The sequence below is a fragment of the Chrysemys picta genome, chromosome 7 (assembly GCF_011386835.1).
Source record: "Chrysemys picta bellii isolate R12L10 chromosome 7, ASM1138683v2, whole genome shotgun sequence".
In the NCBI taxonomy this organism is placed as follows: domain Eukaryota; kingdom Metazoa; phylum Chordata; order Testudines; family Emydidae; genus Chrysemys; species Chrysemys picta.
In genome coordinates this window covers 6,941,901-6,954,691 of record NC_088797.1, presented here as the reverse complement: position 1 = coordinate 6,954,691, position 12,791 = coordinate 6,941,901, and the positions used below count along the sequence as shown (strand labels likewise).

At 43.8% G+C, this 12,791-nt stretch overlaps 1 protein-coding gene across 3 annotated transcripts in view; it reads left to right on the top strand.

The window, feature by feature from the left end:
• Window positions 1-12,791, top strand: part of LRIG1 (leucine rich repeats and immunoglobulin like domains 1) — a 133,384-nt gene that overhangs the window by 111,472 nt on the left and 9,121 nt on the right. For all 3 annotated transcript variants that reach the window (XM_042849982.2, XM_042849983.2, XM_005297824.4), the window contains 2 exons: window positions 9,352-9,423; window positions 10,911-10,982. In XM_042849982.2, coding sequence (XP_042705916.2) covers window positions 9,352-9,423; window positions 10,911-10,982 — 144 coding nt within the window. The remainder of the gene's footprint in view (window positions 1-9,351; window positions 9,424-10,910; window positions 10,983-12,791) is intronic.

The window sequence follows — 12,791 nt, the reverse complement described above, 5'->3', positions numbered from 1 at the left end:
CCCCCCCACTCACTAAATGGGAGAAAACGCCATTCCTCGGAGCACATGTTTTCGATTCATAGAACCCCATGCTGTTAGAGCAGTTGAATATTCACTCACTTAATGGTGGTAGAGACAAGCACATGGATTTGTTCTCTGTCAGATTTAGCACATTTCAGTTGCACTTTGTCCACAAAACTCACGGGAAAAAGCTTCCTTTCCCAAAATCGCTGAGTGATGCTCAGCCTCTAATCAAAAGGCAATAATAAACAAGAGAAAATCTCAGGGTTAGGCTTAATACATCTTACACTTCAGAGTCTAAGTGAATTGGACAAACATCTGTCTCTTAAGGGTTTTGCTGCTGTATTTTTTTTCCCCCCCCCAGGATATGACCCACCAGTTTCATTAGTGATGCAGTCTTTGTGCAGTTTTATTTACGAGTGATCTTGTGATTACTTTTTAGAGCTCATGTGGGTGGTAATGATAAGCATCTGTATTGGGCCAGAACTGTCAAAGGGATAAAAAGAAAACTGATTCTGTTTGAGAGGAATGTGTAACAAAATATATATTGCAGCTATTGGTAGATGGCTCGAGCTTGGCAGGTATTCAGCCCACTGTTGATTTCTGAATTGCTAAGTGTCCGAGCTGCTTGTTAGATTGTTCCTTTTCCCTTTGGAGGGATTGCATGGAGAAGGATATTTGAAATCAGCTATCTATAATCAATCCTGTCGGGCAAGTTTCTGACAATGGCAGTCTCTTTTAATTATTATTTCTTGCCTCTGTTTGAGTTTTCACCTCCTTCATCACTGTCTCTGATGCTGACATGCCAGGGGTGCACTGTTTGATGGTAGGTGGCTGATATGAATCTCAGCAGGTGGTGCATTGTCACTCTGTCATTAGAGCTGTTTGGGAGAGAGGCTTCAGTGGAGTGGTTGGGACCTAAGATGGGGTTGGAGAAGAGGGACTTGCCATCGTGGGTGTAGAAGGAATTTGATCAATTTAAAGGAGAAGGGGAGGCGGGGTAGTTGGAGATGCAGGTGGGCGAGGATTGGGAAAGACCAGAGTGTAGAATGAACCAGATGTTGAGGGAGGGGTTGAGAACAGGAGTGCTGGAGATAAGGAGGCGGGTGAATACTGGTTAGAGATGAGGCGGGCAGACAGGAAATTCAATCACTGGAGAAAGCATGGAGGAGGTGCCAGTGGTGGGTGAGGAAACTTCTTGGCTGGTCTTGTTGATAGTTGCCTTTTATCAGAAGAAGCTAGTGACATCCTATATGTGGTAGGAGTCACGTGGGGGCAGTGGGAAAGTTCAAGGAGGGAGTCAAAGGGCGTATTTTAGCAGATGGGGTTGTGGGCAAGGGAGTAGATGAGAGTGGGAAGGCTGCACGCTTGGCAGGGAAGATGGTAGAACAGTAGGAACAGAGAAAAGTCCTGTAGCGGAGGAAGTCTTCATGGTCGGTGGGCTTCCTTCAGAGGCATTGGCATAGGAGCTGGAGTAGAACTGCAGCTGCTGGGGATGCGGGTGTCGGGGTTAGGAGATAAGAAAGGTTAAGGTCTGAAAAGGGGCCAAAGGAGTCAGTGTGGAAGAAGGGAGGGGAGTGGAGGGAGTCAGAACCGAGGGGCTGTGGCAGAGAAGTCATGTGAATGTTGCTGGATTGGGGGTTACATATGGGTGAAGGGATGGACAGATTATTTGGTCTCTGCTTGCATTATCCAGTTTGCTTTAAAATGTAATGTAAAATGTAAAGGAAACATGCTCATAATGTGCAGATAATCTAGCTGCCTTTCTTGAGGCATTTTGGTCACATTCGCAGCCTTTCAACTCAAAAGGGCCTAATTTCGTTCATCATCACTCGGGGCTTCAATTAAGTGTCATTCCTACACCCAAACTTAAAAAAAATACCGGCCTGTGTGCTAAGTGTTGAACTGTCTAGTATAGCCCCCCCACCCCCTTTAACCCGTCAATAGGCTTTAAAGGCATTATCATACAAAAAAATAAATGGCACTTCAGAGGAAACCTTCCAATGAATTAATAATCACAGCTCTGTGGAGATTGCCTTAAAAGCTGCTCCCCTTTGATCTGGCATGGATTAGTCTCTGAAAGGATTTAGCCATGAGGGTGTTGTTCAGCATAATGAAGGTGTTAAATTGGGGGGGGCGGGGGAGGGGGAGAGTCACTGTAGCCTTCCCTGAATTATAGATGAAGCTCTCCAGAATGGAGAAGGCCGGGCTAAATTAAAACATTGCCTCAGAAAAGGGAGCCGAGAACCACTGAAGCATAAAAAGCATCAGTGGAGTCGCTGGGGAGCCACCAGTTCCCTAATTATTCAAGCTGCTAAATTTAACTGTTTTTTGATGGCTCACTCACTTAAAGACCTTCGTGCAGGTGCAAAGCCGGCAAAGGGGAAAAATGCTACTTTCTAATGAACTGCTTGTGCACGGTGTCGTTATACAACTTTAATTGCAGTGTGGAGGTACTGTTGCCAACTCGCTTGACAGTGGGAGAGCATTTCTTCACTTGCAGCAAGCTGGCTGATTGCAAGGCTGCATGCCCCGGTGCTCCCATTCCAAAATACCAGATCCTTTTGGAGAGGGTCACTGGGTTATAATCATTTCATAATCAGAAAAGTGGTTATCTAGAGTCTGTAAGAAAATAGGAATATGTATTTGAGAGTTTGCAGGAGTGTACACCAGCTTCTTATTACAACTTTTCTATGTATTTCTCATGTACACGGCTATGCAGAATAGCTGCATCCAGTTAGATGCACATACAATAGTTGCATATAAACAGCACACGCGTGCACACACATATACATGTAAAGGTGGGTAAAAATCTCCACCTCCGATTTTTAAGGACCAAGAGTCACTATAAATGGTGAGCAGGATTCTCCAAAATGACTTAACTAAGGAGTCAACCTCATTTTGAACACTAACATCTAAATTCTGATGGATTGTTCCTAATCCAAGGAGCTCAATAAAGATTATGAAATATTTTCACCAAATAGGAACTTCTGCAAAGTGGCTTGCAAATGAGCGTGCCTTTTATCAGCCACTAGGGACAGTCTGTGGCAGCTGTCTTTATTCTTCTAATAAAACTATTTTTAAAAAAAGAAGAAAAGACAATCTAAGGAATGGCCTCAAACTCTCTGAAGATGCAACTATGGTTTTATGCTAAACTAATTTTGACCATAAAGGGTGTGTGTGTGTTTGATTGTTTGTTTCCCTGTGGAAGATAGGCAATAACTTTGCCAGAAACCTAAGGTTTGGTTCTGCTTTGTAGTTGTACGTGTTGTACAGAGAAAGACTAAGAACAGTAATTGGTTTTCCATTAAATGTGTGACACAGAAATTTACCATTAAACTGGATGATAATAGCCAACTCTTGCTGGCGTGCCTGTAGTAGAAAAGAATTATGGGATATCTCACATAGGAGGAGACAAGATTACCCATTGTTGGGGCCCTGGAACGGGGAAGGCATGAACTAGTGAGCTGAGGAGGTGCGTGGTTTGGAGGACAACATAGTTTTGGCTAGTTGCGTGTCGTTTTTCCGTTTTAAATCATTGTTGTAAACTATCATTAGCTGCATTTGCTCTGTAAGGATGATGATGATATTCATAGACTTTAAGGCCTGAAAGAACCATTGTGATCATCCACTCTGACCTCCTGCACATTGCAGATCACAACCTCACCCACCCACTCCTGTGATAGACCCCTGACCTCTAGCTGAGCTACTGAAGGTTTCAAATCATGATTTAAAGACTTCAAGTTACAAAGAGACTCCTCCATTTACTCTAGTTTAAACCAGCAAGTGATCCGTGCCCCATGCTGCAGAAAAAAACACCCCCCCCCACCAGGTTCTCTGTCAATCTGGCCCAGGGAGAAATTCCTTCCGGACCCCAAATATGATGATCAGTTAGACCCTGAGCATCTTGGCAAGACCCAACAGCCAAACACCAGGGACTCCCCATTGAGTGTCCCATCACTGGTCGCTGAAGGTAGCAGTCATATTGGCTACATGCCATTGAAGGGAATCTCATCATACTATCCCCTCCATAAACTTATCAAACTCAGTTTTGAAGCCAGTTAGGTTTTTTGCCCCCACTGCTCCCCTGGGAAGGCTGTTCCAGAACTTCATTCCTCTGATGGTTAGAAACTTCATCTAATTTCGAGCCTAAACTAGTTGATGGCCAGTTGATGCTCATTTGTTCTTGTGCCAGTGTTGGCCCTTCACTTAAATAACTCCTCTCCCTCCCTGCTATTTATCCCTCTGAAGTATAGAGAGCAGTCATATCTCCCCTCAGCTTTCATTTGGTTAGGCCAAACGAGCCAAGCCCCTTAAGTCTCCTCTTGTAAAAGTAGGTACTCCATTCCGCTTATCATTCTGGTAGCCCTTCTCTGCACCTATTCCAGTTTGAATTAATCTCTCTTAAACATGGGAGACCAGAACTGACACAGTATTCCAGATGAGGTCTCACCAGTGCCTTGTATAATGGTAGTAATACTTCCCTATCTCTACTGGAAACACCTCCCCTGAGGCAACCTAGGATTGCATTAACCTTTTCATGGTTGCATCACATTGGTGGCTCACAGTCATTCTGTGATCAAACAACAAACACAGGTCTTTTTTCTCCTCTGTCACTTTTAACTGAAATGTCCCCAATTTATTTACTCAAAATTCTTGTTGTTCGTTCCTAAGTGCATGACCTTACACTTTGCACTATTAAATTTCATCCCATTTCTATTACTCCAGTTTTCAAGATCATCCAAATCTTGTATGATATTCCAGTCCTCCTTTGTATTGGCAACACCACCCAACTTTGTCATCTGCAAATTTTATTAGCACACTCCCATTTTTTGTGCAAGGGTCTGTGATGAAAATGTTAAATAAGATTGGTCCCAAGATTGATCCTTCAGGAACTCCACTAGTAACCTCCTTCCAGCCTTACCGTTCACCTTTCATTTCTCATATTAATCCCCATCTTTTCCAATTTAATTAATAATTTCTCATGTGGAACTGTATCAAATGCCTTACTGCAGTTCCTTTATCTGGAAAATCAGTTATCTTCTCAAAGAAAAAGATCAGATTGGTCTGGCGTAATCTACCTCCTGTAAAACTACATTATATTTTATCCCAATTACCATTTACCTCTATTTCCTTATCTACTTTCTCTACAAAATTTGTTCCAAGACCTTACATGCAATTGCGGTAAAACAAACGGGCCTGTAGCTTATGGGATCATTTTTTTCTTTTCTTCAAAATAGGTACTGTATTAGCAATTCTCCAGTCATCAGATATGACCTCCAAGTTTACAGATTCATTAAAAATACTTGCTTTTGGGCTTGCACTTTCATGTCCTAGTTCCTTTAATATTCTTGAATAGAGATTATCTGGGCCCCCAATTTGGTCTCATTAAACTACACCTCTACCCCGATATAACGCTGTCCTCCGGAGCCAAAAAAATCTTAACGCGTTATATCGAACTTGCTTTGATCCGCCGGAATGCACAGCCCTGCCCCCCCCCGGAGCACTGCTTTACTGTGTTGTATCCGAATTTGTGTTATATTGGGTCACGTTATATCGGGGTAGAGATGTATTTGAATTTGACTGCTATCTGGGATGCGTCATTTCTACTTCCACATCCTTGTTCCCATTAGTCACCCTGCCACTACCCTAAAGCTCCTCATTACCCTTATTAAAAATTTAGGCAAAGTGCTCGGTTAGGTGTTGGGCCATGCATAGATTATCTTTAATCTCTTCTGTTCTCACTTGCAACCTTCTATGAGTCACCCTCTATCCTCCTGGGGCTCTGAACTCTGGCTGTCTCCATTAACTCTTTCCCTCTTGTAGGACTATCTGCTCTTCTCTTCTTCCTTGTCCTCCTACCTTCTGGTACTGCCTGCTGCGCCTCTTCCTTTCTCAATTTGATTAACCTGTTCCTCCGCTCTGTTTCTGCTTTGCGAGCCTGTCTTTTCCTCCACCTTGTTCTCAGGGTTGCATGCTTCCTCTGGCTGCTTTCCTCATCCACCAGTCTCCTCTTGGAGTTCTCCAGTTAAGCTTGCATCCGCAACTCTTGAGTTTTCCCTTCAGCCTCCTCTCTTCTCCCCTCTGTTATCCATTTAAAACTCAACCACACTTTCTACCTGCATCTTCTCTTCCATCAGATCTATAAGGCAGCACCTCATACAAACGAAGCACCTTTCAGGTGCCTGCTCCAGAACAATGTACAGCCTGCAGCTTCCACATCTAATCATCTTGTTGTCTCTTCCATTCCTTGGGTCGCTACCACTGCTGCTTCTGTAGCTGTCGTAGCTCCTCCCCCAAATTCCCATTCAAAGTCCCTGTTTTCAGCTCTGCTGGCTGGCCGCTTGGCTGCCTTCATAGCCCTGCTGAGTAGGGAAGACTCCACTGGGATCAGCGGCTCTGCATCTCTCCCAGCACGCTGCCCCCATGCTAGCCTCTGCAAACTGAAAACAGAGAAAACAAACCAGCAAGCAAAAGCAAACCAACACTCTCAAGAGCTCACTCACTGGCCCTAAGGAACAAGGGGCTTGCCTCTGTCCTCCAACAGATTTCCATTTAAACTCTACTGTGTCCATGATTCATGGTTCCAGGGGCCACAGACCTCTGTGTATGGGTACAGAAAGGGTCATGACCTGCACGCCAGTCCAGGGGTTGGAGTGTTGGCTGCGCCATTCCCTGCCCACCACTACAGTGGTGGATTCTGTACCCTCAAACCAGGCACGGTTCTATATTCAGGCTGTTGCAAGACCTGCACATTTCACTCTAAGTAATTGCCTCACTGTAGTTTATTCTGTCTTCTTGCTTAATCACCCAGCGAGTGCAGCGAGCTCTAAATTTTGCATATTTCCAGTGAGCCATCAGTTGTATATAGTGTTACCCGCTAAATGGTCTGGATCTCCAGGGTGCTATTTGCACCACTTGATGGGATTTCTTCAGAACCACTCAAACACATTTTGAAGATTGTTTTCTGGAACTCCTGATGCCAACTCCCTGCAAATTACCTGAGTTTGCCAGACTTTTCAGCTGACCCATCAATAATCAACTGGATTGGATGCAGTTGAGAACCAAACTATAATAAAAGGTGTATCTGAAAGATGTACCTTGCATAACAAGAGCTTGGAAGAAACCTTCTAAATATTGACCTTTACTGATGTTTAGTAAAGGCATTCAGTTTTTTAGGTGAACCCTTCTACTGATTTCAGAGTTGTAGCCGTGTTAGTCTGTATCAGCAAATCAACGAGGAGTCCTTGTGGCACCTTCGTGACTAACAAATTTATTTGGGCATAAGCTTTGGTGGGCTAAAACCCATTTCATCGGATGCATGGAGTGAAAAATACAGTAAGCAGTATATATTCCAGCACATGAAACGATGGGAGTTGCTTTACCAAGTGGGGGGTCAGTGCTAACAAGGCCAATTCAATTAAGGTGGAAGTGGCCTATTCTCAACAGTTGACAAGAAGGGGTGAACATCAAGAGAGGGAAAATTACTTTTGTAGTGCTAACGAGGCAAATGCAATCAAGGTGGATGTCGCCCATTTCCAACAGTTGACAAGAAGGTGTGAGTATCAGCAGAGGAAAAATTACTTTTTGTAGTGACCCATCCACTCCCAGTCTTTATTCAGGCCTAATTCGATGGTATCCAGTTTACAAATTAATTCCAGTTCTGTAGTTTCTCATTGAAGTCTGTTTTTGAAGTTTTTGTTGTTGAAGAATTGCCACTTTTAAGTCTGTTATTGAGTGTCCAGGGAGATCAAAGTGCTCTCCTACTGGTTTTTTGAATGTTACAATTCTTGATGTCTGATTTGTGTCCATTTATTCTTTTGCATAGAGACTGTCTGGTTTGGCCAGTGTACATGGCAGAGGGGCATTGCTGGCACATGATGGCATATATCACATTGGTAGATGTGCAGGTGAACGAGCCCCTGATGGTGTGGCTGATGTGGTTAGGTCCTACGATGGAGTCCCTTGAATAGATATGCGGACAGAGTTGGCAACGGGGTTTGTTGCAGGGATTGGTTCCTGGGTTAGTGTTTTTGTTGTGTGGTGTGTAGTTGATGGTGAGTATTTGGTTCAGGTTGGAGAGCTGTCTGTAAGTGAGGACTGGCCTGTCTCCCAAGATCTGTGAAAATGAGGGATCATCCTTCAGGATAGGTTGTAGATCCTAGATGATGCACTGGAGAGGTTTTAGTTGGGGGCTAAAGGTGACAGCTAGTGGCGTTCTGTTACTTTCTTTGTTGGGTCTGTCCTGTAGTAGGTGACTACTGGGTACCCTTAAGGTTCTGTCAGTCTGTTTCTTCACTTCACAGGTGGGTATTGTAGTTTTAAGAATGCTTGATAGAGATCCTGTAGGTGTTTGCCTCTGTCTGAGGGATGGAACAAATGCAGTTGTCTCTTAGAGCTTGGCTGTAGACAATGGATCATGTATGTGGTCTGGATGAAAGTTGGAGGCACGTAGGTAAGTATAGCAATCAGTAGGTTTCCAGTATAGGGTGGTGTTTATGTGACCATTGTTTATTTGCACTGTAGTGTCCAGGAAGTGGCTCTCGTGTGGACTGATCCAGGCTGAGGTTGATGGTGGGATGGAAATTGTTGAAATCCTACTGATAATTGCCAATTGTGAATATTTATAGAAAATTGGTACTTTGTAAATATCAGATTGTGCTGTGAGCATCATAATTGGCAGTGTTCTGCAAAGCACACAAATCATCTCCTGCTTATTAGCACTGAATGGTGATCCTCAGGAATGCTGGTCGTTCATGGAAGTTTGAAAACATATTCATTGTCCCTTGGGACAGGGCTCGCCAAGTGATGCTTTGTTCAGGACCCTGTTGTATTAGGCACTTTACAAACATGCATAAAGAGACCCGCCCCCTTTAAAGACCTTGCAGCTCCTGAATGTGTGCTGAAGTTCAGCTTGTCCTATAGGACAAACAGCAGTGAATAAATTATTCCTCGTCTACTAAAGGTCAGAAGTGGAAAGTGTTGCAGCGATCGTCCAATACCTTGTTAAACTGGCATTGCACTTAATTCTGTCCACAACCAGCCATCGCAGAATACAGGGGGCCTTCTGTTACTCAACAAGCCAATTTCCAAGTACCATCGCAAACCTGCCTCTTGATGTGATAGGGCGCATTCCGTTTCATACTGTCATCACTATTAAATTGTAATACAGATAAAAGTATTTAATTTCAGGAGGGGAAGACGTGCACGCTTCAGCCCCTTAATCTCTGTGCAGTTCAGATTTCTAGTGCCTTATACTGGACACTTTATCAGATACAGTCACGCTAATTGTGTTCTTTTCTTTTGCCTTTTCTTTCTGTTTATCTGGCACTGGATGTTTGGAAACTGCAGAACTCTGTTTGGAAACAAGATCAAGTCAGTGGCCAAGAAAGCGTTCTCAGGCCTGGAGGCCCTGGAGCACCTGTGAGTAACCCACCATCCTTTGCTGTTTGGAACGGGGCCTGCCAAAAATGGCTGAGGAGGTCTGCTAGCAATTTAATACTGTCTTTGTAAACTGAGAAGCCGGTCCATTTGTGGGGGCCAGCTGTTTCCTTCTCATTATAAGTCAGCTTCAACTTTGGCCTTTCTTTGTGCCAGGAACAAAGTTACAGAACATATGGCAAATTTGCATGCCCTTAATTTTTTGATTTGTATTGGGATAAATATCTCCTTGACTCAAAACACGGTTACTCTACAGGCTGTTTGCAGCGAAGCCGGGGTTCAGACCTGGCTGTCGCTCCCCCGCTCAGCATTCCTCCGAACTCCGTGACGAGACATGTTGAAAATGACGAGCTTCCGATACAGAAACAAAACCTCTCATTCAGTATAACCACTTTCTGAGCTGTTTGCAGGAAACCAATTCGGCTATAGCTAAGCAGTTCTTCCCGTCTCCTCCCAGGGCCGATGCCTCTAGCAGTGATTCATCGTTAGTTTCCTCTTACGAATTCAGCCAGGTTTAAATATTTTGTTGCTCTGTGTGATGTATTGGATGCTGATCATGTTGACTCTTAGGCCACTGGCCCCAAAACAACCAGTGAGGAGAAAGTGTGTTTTGGAGGGGTCAGTATTGCAGTTGTACTGAGATTTGCACTTAAAGCAACACTAAACTCCTATTGTTCCACACTTTAGTGACTGAGTTTAGAGTCCAAACTTTAGCATAATCCCTCTTCAAAGGACAAGTGTTTTTTTAGTAAAATATTGATGAACTTCTGCAAAGGGAAGCATTTAAAAATACTCCTTTTTGGAAATGTTTGCCCCCTTTTCCTCAAACCAGCTTTAGAAAACCTGAACAAGCATGTTCCCCCCAAACATGTTCTAATATCTTCTCAGCTATATGTCCCCTTTGGAACATTTATAATTAAACACATAGATGGATATAGTCCTCTTGTTCAGGATAACTGTTTTCAAGGTAATGGAGCAACACAGATTTCCAGCTGCTAAGAATTTGGTCCATGACCAATAAACCTGCTTGGAAGTCAAGGCTGCCTGCTGGTGTGAGCAATGACTACCTCCACCAGTCATTGCTCACACATCTACATATCTCCACCATCATTGCCCAAGAAGAGGGTGGAGATATGTAGATGTGTGAGCAATGACTGGTGGAGGTAGTCTAGGCTGAGACGGTAAAGTGTAGATGAGGCGCTGAATGGTTAGTTGCTCGTTTCTTTGCTTCTTGTGGCTTGCATTGGTGGGCTGTGCAGTCTAGCAGCCTTAGCTCAGAGTTAACAAGTGTTTTGTATATCATAGATCCGCAATAGTACAAATACAAACCATCGTGCGCTCTCTGAATATGGAGCTTGCATCCCGTAAATGTGTGTGTGCCGCTATTTAGCTTGGAGAAAAGATGCTGGTCTCTCGATGTTACTGGCGCATTAATTTTTTTTAAAAGTGCCTCTGGTTTTGTTCTGCAGGAACCTCAGGGACAATGCAATCAGGTCTGTCCAACCAGAGGCTTTTGCTAAGATGAAGAACCTGAAGCAGCTGTAAGTATTTGGACCGTATGTACCATTAAGCCGGCACTGATCTTTCTCATACTGTACGTGAGTGGTACCACATTGGTCATATGTATAACATGCCATTGGAAACAATTCCCCCCTCTCTCTCAACCTTCCCTACAGGTTATTTTTACACTTGAGCAGATGTCCAGACACATCTCACACTTAGTAGTGAGTGAAATCAGATCATAGTAACCGTGGGTAGCATGTGTGCAATTATCCATCTCCACTCAGAAAACCCAGTTCTGTTAGCCATCTCTTGTTCTTACACGGTGCTCTATTTAATTCCTGGTGGCCAACCTGCATTTCTGTTATGCCTATGTTTAGGGTCTGCACACAGTGCTGACATTTCAGTGGACTTGAGACATACATCATCTAGTGTCAGCTGTAAAAACATGGCTATGTTATCAGAACTGCTACTTTCGCTCAATGCTAGGGCTATCCCTTGTTCTATACATACACACGGATGCATATCGTCATCTCACAGTGTTCTAAAGGTTAAGCTGTAATATTTGATTATCTCAAATCCTGCCCCCAGTCGCTGTATAGTTAATGTGTGGTTCACGACCTCTGCTTGACCTTTGGTGCGACTCCTTTAAGTCAAACCTGTATCGCTTCTTCGCTGATAGTGAAGTTTCATAGAAATGCCTTTGCCTAAAAATTGCTGTTTTATGATATACTGTAGAGGGGGAACTTTAATGGTCACTTGTCTACATGGTGCTTTGTAAGAGGTTCCTAAACCAACACCAGGGCCAAGTTCTCTGCCGATGTACATTTTCAGAGCACCATTGGTCTTAGGGTCGTGACAAGTTAAACCAACAGAGAATTTGGCCTGGCGTGTTCTAAAAATTATGTAGAGAACATCTCACATCAACACATAAAACCCAGGCTTAGCTTTACTAAAGTAGTTCTGCAGAGTTTGAAGTGATTGTGTCTAGTTAGCTTATGCTCCATCTTTGATGGCCTTCAGCTAGTTACACAGGTGAAGTATCTTCTGAATTCCAAGATTTCTTCTTAACGGTAGCCACTAAATTCCCAGGAGAATGCTGAGAAATGTTTGTTGTTGTTTGAATTAGTCACTGTTTTTGTTGGACGTATACAAAACCAGTTGATTTGTTTGTCCTCCCCTCCCCCGGTGTATCACAATTCACTGAGCTGAGCACCTGCCTTCTGAACCCCTTAGTCGTCCTGGTGCACAAACAAATAAGTGCACAAACAGAAAGAGCAAAAGAGACATGTTGGCTTGGACTGTATCGGAAATGCACTAAAGATTAGCATTGGCCAAATAGGTTACTAACGGTTGTAAGTAGAGAGCTTCACAGAACGCTTTCAACATTCAGCGATTGAACCTTGCAGTCAATCGATAAAGTCTTTTGGCAGAGAAGGTGCATGTGTAGGAATTATGCAAGCGGGGTTCAGGATTCCTGGGTTCTGTGCCTGACTCTGCCCCTGATATATGCCTCCTTGGTAAGGTTACTCAGGTCCAGATCCCCAAGGGTATTTCGGCTCCTTGCTTCCATTGAGATCTCTCTCTGCCTCGGTTTACCTAACTGTAACTCACCACTTGCCAGCCTCTCAGGGTTGTTGCAAGGGTTAATTAATGTTTATAAAGTGTTAGGAGCTTTTTTGGGAGGGAGGGAGAGGAAAGGTGCTATACAAGTGTGATGTATTTAGCCCAACAGCCATCCTCTCCCTTTGTGCTCGTGCTGAGGGAAAGGGAGGACTGCCGAGTGGCTTTAAAGGGCTCGGAGCTTTGCAGCGTTTCCTTGCAAGGGTCACAAGCAGGCGCTTTCGTTT